Source organism: Zingiber officinale, chromosome 9A (assembly GCF_018446385.1).
Source record: "Zingiber officinale cultivar Zhangliang chromosome 9A, Zo_v1.1, whole genome shotgun sequence".
Taxonomy (NCBI): domain Eukaryota; kingdom Viridiplantae; phylum Streptophyta; class Magnoliopsida; order Zingiberales; family Zingiberaceae; genus Zingiber; species Zingiber officinale.
This window is the reverse complement of record NC_056002.1, coordinates 130,620,879-130,626,878: the sequence shown is the minus strand read 5'-3', so window position 1 is coordinate 130,626,878 and position 6,000 is coordinate 130,620,879. Positions and strand designations below refer to the sequence as shown.

The window sequence follows — 6,000 nt, the reverse complement described above, 5'->3', positions numbered from 1 at the left end:
CTTCATTCAACAGTATCCATAAAATACACAAATATTCACAAACTACATAAATAATCTTCTTACAACAGTATCCATAAAATACCCAAACATTCTTTTTACATCAAAAGCTAATAGATATCAGAATCAAGGTAGAACATTCTTTTAACAACACATCAAGGTAGAACCGCACTTCAAATGTAATCTAGCATGCATTCAGCCCACTCGAACCGCACTTCATCAATTTCAACTCTGGAGTACTTGAGATTTGTAAACTGTAAAAACACATAAATAATATATTAGTAAAGATGCAATTTTGAAAGCTGGAAATGGTAAAGATGCAATTTTGAAAGCTCGAAATGGTAAAGATGCAATTTTGATTTATTTATTTTTTTCCAAATATCTGCTCTAGCTCTAACGAGGCCAGTCTAGTTTTTCTGATCTCTATCCTTCTAACACTTCAAATCAAGCATTTTGAAAGCTTTTCAGTCTGATTTTGCAATGAGAACTACCAATAAACTAAATTTGGAATGCAAAATATCTAAACCAAAGAAAGTCCCTTTCTAATTGATACTTGCAACAAAGATAATCTACAATACTTTATACAAAGTTAATTCATGATCAAGACCCAATAATCCACCATATGTCAAATAACTAAAACAAATGTGTACATGTATCAAATAAGATAGAATACTGAGTTTTTAAAGGCTGCTGTGGAACAGTATTGTTCATAATGCTTAATTCATTGAAGGATAATTGCGCGCATCCGCATACACACCGATACACATATACATATGCAATCTAGCACAAAAAAATCATTGTAAAATCTAAAACTTTCATATATGACACTTAGTATATGCTGCTTAGAATATAACATAGATAATTTGCTCCTTCTAATTAAAGTGCAGAGATTGATAAGAACCGACAGCATCATACAACAAATTACTAGGCATGATAATGGTTGAACAAAGAAATATGACTACACAACAAATCCAGTGAAGGAAGCATAGAAGAACAAAGAAAATGTTCATAGTTAACAAGCAAATGAAGAGATATACTATTTATTGTACTACCTCTGATGCCATCTTCCAAATCTCGTAAGCAAGAATGCAACTGTGCCCTTTGTATAAACATGGCTAATAGACATAATACAATAAGGAGCAAAAGCTATAAAATTCACCATCACCACGCAATCAATGAAGCAGACAAACACAAGGTGGGTTGATATGCAGTGAAAGTGTTAATTAAGTGGAACTGCAGCAAATTACCTGTTTCTATGTTGCATCATCAGTACAGTTAGCCATGTGCATGAAGATGGGGGTCTAAATCTCTGTACAGGAGATTTGGATGGTTAAGTAGTTTCTATTACTGGCTTTTACTGTAACAGATCAACTGAAAAGTGAATATCTGGTTAATTTACAAGTAATGAAGTATTCACAATCAGGAAGCTATTTAAAGGTCTTCTTTCTTATCAAGAGCAGGGAATATTCTTGATGCAAACTAGCCAATTACTGTAATCATAGGGCACTAGGTCACAAAACTCAGAAACATCGATTATGATAGGACGCTGAGATCCTAAGTAGCAATTTTACTTCAGAAAAACCTTGGAAACGATCCCAAATTCAAGAACATAAAGATCCTAACATATCTCACTTACATCCGTCAACTCTGCCTTACAGCACAGCGGACAACAAGAGTGGTGCATGGTCGCCAATTGCACTAGTGAAGGTTCTCCTCTCTTTTTCTCTCAAATTTGATTGGCTGACTATTTATCCTAAAATCTAAGTTGTTAGGAAAGAGAGAAAGAGACTAATATATACATTGATATCCTTAATAATCTCCAACTCTTTCTCCAATTCTAATTCCCTCTTTTCGGCCACTCTAGTTACTTTTGAGGGCATTTTTACTAGACTTTGGTTGGCTATTACTGATCTTATTCTTAAGCCAAACCAGCTGATTAGATTGACAAATATTCATTTATGAATCTCTAGTAGCACAATCAAAATCTGATTAAAGACAACCTTAACAGATTGTCCACACTCCAGATTCTGCGAACCACCATATTGTCAATTGAGGCATTCTCTATCCACCAAGTAATTTGCTCCTTCTAATCTCCTTCTCAACATTGATGATAGTCAAAATCCAGTGAAAACTACACAAAGAAATATAATTAGTGTATATATGCATCTTGCAAGTTCTCAAAATAACTCTTTTATTATTTCCGTTACCACAGTTCAATGGTCAAAACTTTGACAGGAATTAACAACTACAGAAAAAAACTAAACTTTTGACAAGAATCTTTAGATGTCTTTCAGATTTTTTTTTTTTTGGCAAAATACATATATACATATTAGAAACTTAACCCAAAATATAAACAGATACCAAAACTTCAGCACCTGGAACTTCTGAAACAACAAATTTGCAACACTTAAAATATGATCAAAGAAAAATACACTAATTCACCAAACAAAGAACAAGAACTTGTCCCCAGGTCATCTTAAGAAATTCGAGATATTTATCTGCAGCAGAACTACATCCTAGAAATGCCCTCATTAAGTAACAAAATTCAATCCTCAGACTACTCTGATGGGCGAGTATGAGAAGAAAAGAACCAGAATTGCTCAGAAAGGTAATGGATAAATAAAGTAAACCTTATGCATACACCAGCACATAAAACTCCTTTCATATTTCTAATATTTTATTGATTGCGATAGAATGGACAAAGAAAAAGTGGAGTCGAAACGTACAAACAACACTAATTATTCTAAATTCGGAATAGATGTAACAGTGTGAGATAAATGAAATTTATGAAGTAAACAAAAAATTGAAGTGTGAGATAAAAAATTCTAGATAAAAGTGGTTGTCACCTTGGCAAACTTATCTGATGAACCTGTTAGAAAATGAGAGCCATATGCAAATTTTGATAGGGAGGTAATCGTTTTCTGATGACCAATTTCTTTATCTACCTCCTTCAGCAGTTTGCCAGTCTGAAAAGTTCACACAAAAATACCACAATGAATACACATATTGCCCAATGACAACAAGAATGAAATTGACTATGCTGTGATGAAGAGTTGGGCAAGGTCTTGACTAATTAAAAAATGAAATCAAATAAGTCTGAAATTTTATATATCTTAGATTTTGTACTGCCATTCCTTGCAACCGATTTGATTTCCTTGGCTCATCAAGAATGAAATGATAGTTAAATTAGATATGATAACAGTCTCTTATAATTATATGTTGTCAAATGGCATGAAATTTCCTTGAAAGATAAGAGCCACCACAAAACATGGCAAACATGAAAAGTAGACCATGTGAAAGAATGATATATTAGGAACTGGTACAATAATTGTAGGGGGGACTAATATGGTATCAGAGGGAAAAAAAATCCATACTTAGCTAACGTCGCATCACAAAACAGCAAATTTACATATTAGAAGATAGAAACATCCATCAAGTCTTTGGTAAATAATTTCAAGAAAATGAATAGCTTATACATAGATGATATGACTGATTCAGTAGTTTCTGCACAAGCAAACATCATGAAATGACTGTCCTATAGCAGTGAAGAGATGGTGAGAACACTAAGGTTATACATAGGTGATATGACTGATCATGCTTCAAGTGAAATCCTGACTTCCTAGGAATACAAAGTCATTGGACTAGAACTGCTGGATTAGTTGATTGACTATATTGACTAATCTGACGATAAGCAATCTATAGTGCTAGCTATAACAGCATGAGCAAATTTCAGTCATGCATGAACCTACAAAGTAATGATAGTTCAATAATTATCTTGTACATTCTCGTGGGGCCTACCTCAAGGCCAAGGCAACATTATGTTGAAGAACTTAGATATGTAGTTAAGATAAAAGCTAGCATGTTCAAAGTGTAAACAAAGTATATTTTGTTTAATTAATTCCAGCTGTGTATCCATACGGCATGACGTGACTGCACGCATAGAAGTAAGCTTGGAAAAGTGTTAACAAAGTAAGCTTGGATATGGTGGATGGTGAGGTAGATGCTTCCAGTGTTTGGAAAAGTGTTAACAAAGTCAATCTTGGGCCATGTTAATAGGTCGATAAAAGTAAGCTTGTATTTTGATTGTTGCTTCTTAGATGGTGAATTAACATATTGAGAACATCCATATTCTAATCCTGAATATGCTATAGAAGACTGATTAATACAGACTAGAATGACAATTAATGATTGAAAAAAAAAAAGAAACATTGACTATCATTTAGAAGATGAAAATCCTTCTAGATGTCCATTAAACTTACTATACATTTTTTGATTCCCAGCACATAAAATCAAAACAAGTAACTGCTATAAAAAATATAAATGACTCCACAAAAGATTTGTCATGGCAAACATACCTTTCCAAAAAAAAAGTATCTTACAATCTTTAACCTTCAAGGCAAAGAACCAATAAAGCTTGCAAACACAAACGAAAAACATCAAATAACAAGACCTTTTTTCCAAATAATTCTTTTCTTTCTCAAAAGAAATTAAAAAGGAATATGGCATGATTTTTGAAGCTGGCAGAGTTGTTACACCTAAAAATCATATCAAACCATGTAAACATTTTATGGATGACTACCAACAGAAATTTCCAAAGTTTATTTAAATTGAAGCTTTTGTGCAACATGAGTTCTCAAACTTCGATTTGCATGTAGTAAATAAGCATGACATGGTACATAAAGCTAATAATAACATGTTTTAGTCTTATGAAGTAAAAAAACAAATTTCCTCAAGAGAATAATCATATCTATCAAGAACTATCCTTCAACAATACAGAGGAAAACAAATGAAATGAAAGAAAAGAATGAATGGGAATAGTACAGACTTCAAGAAAAAATGGAGTCAATTTGAAGCCTATATAGCAATTCCTATAACTTGTACATGTACTTACAAGCTAGGCTCATGCTCAAGTGTAGTCTTCTCTCTATGAGGAGAAAAAATATCATTGAATTCCACAATGGAGAGACAAACCTGAAAATTGACATAAACAATAAATGAGTTCAATGCTTGAACATATAGAACATCTCATTGGTATACCCAACTTAATAAGTATGGTCAAGATTACTACTAAATCCAGGAGTCCAATTTGTTTTTTGTAACTACAGCTAAGAAATAAAATTCAAAGTAACACAAACAAGTAATGGGATGGAGCATTAACCATCAATTGTAACTTGTAAGTCATTAGGTGACTTTTTGTAGTGAGAAGCAACATAAAGGGAAATCATGCCCTGTAATATAAATGAAAAAATAGCACAAATTTAACCAAATAAAAGTACCTATAAACATATCTCACTCTCCTTGTGATATTAGAAAAGTATATCTCGGTTGACATAGTAAAGGGCACATTCACTTGGATGTGGAAGTCTAGACAAATAAAAGATCATTTAGAGAATGACCTGAAAAACAATTATTTACTTTTCACCAAGAATACTAACATAGTGATATTTGGAATGTAACTTGCAACATCCAAGCAAAGTAATTCATTAAGCCATGACTTAATTGAATCCTCAGTAGCATATCTGCTAGCTTGTGCAATTCCATCTTCTTGAAAAGCTTACCAGTATATGGAGATGGAAAAACACGAGAGTTTCAGAAGCAGATAACGATGTCGTTGCCTCGCTACAGGCCACTGCTTAGACCCCCTCGTGTGCAACCGTTTGTGAACGGGCTGCCTCGTGAGCCATCGACCCCCTCACGTGAAGCCATTCGCAAATCGACCGCTAGTAAACTAGTGGTCTGGAGAGGCTGCAACCCCCTTGAGTGTGGCCGCACCTAAAGCATCCTCTCATCGCCTGGCGAGGTTACGCACGGTGCTGCGAAGAGGGAAGAAATAAGATATAGGGTTACCTTTGAACTCCTTGCTTACTGCGAAGAGGGAAGAACCTGGTGCGCTGCAAATACGAAAGGAAAGAAGGGGTAGGAGAGAGGAAACCTAGCGGTGATAGAGGAAAGGAAAGGAGATGGAAGAAACCTAGCGGTGATAGAGGAAAGGAAGGAGAGGGG

The 6,000-nt window shown here is 34.3% G+C and overlaps 1 protein-coding gene and 1 long non-coding RNA gene across 2 annotated transcripts; both read right to left on the bottom strand.

The window, feature by feature from the left end:
- Positions 1-206: 206 nt before the first annotated feature.
- LOC122021401 lies at positions 207-2,886 on the bottom strand. Its single transcript, XR_006122546.1, has 3 exons — positions 2,844-2,886; positions 1,245-1,306; positions 207-251 (listed from the first exon to the last, which is right to left on the bottom strand). It is a non-coding gene; the product is annotated as an uncharacterized LOC122021401 (long non-coding RNA).
- Positions 2,887-2,934: 48 nt separating this feature from the next.
- On the bottom strand, positions 2,935-5,686 carry LOC122019584. Its single transcript, XM_042577039.1, has 4 exons — positions 5,433-5,686; positions 5,274-5,361; positions 4,889-4,968; positions 2,935-2,963 (listed from the first exon to the last, which is right to left on the bottom strand). Exons 1-4 carry the CDS (start codon positions 5,536-5,538, stop codon positions 2,935-2,937), a joined length of 303 nt encoding a protein of 100 aa, XP_042432973.1. The 5' UTR covers positions 5,539-5,686.
- Positions 5,687-6,000: the final 314 nt, after the last annotated feature.

Bases quoted from the DNA above. Each gene is read 5' to 3' on its own strand.
- LOC122019584 (XM_042577039.1), bottom strand. From the start codon at position 5,538: ATGGAATTGCACAAGCTAGCAGATATGCTACTGAGGATTCAATTAAGT. The intron at 5,362-5,432 runs GTTAGTATTCTT...TTATTTGTCTAG, and splicing joins TACATTCCAAATATCACTAT to ACTTCCACATCCAAGTGAAT. The intron at 2,964-4,888 runs GTAAGTACATGT...TGAACTTTTCAG, and splicing joins CTTGAGCATGAGCCTAGCTT to ACTGGCAAACTGCTGAAGGA.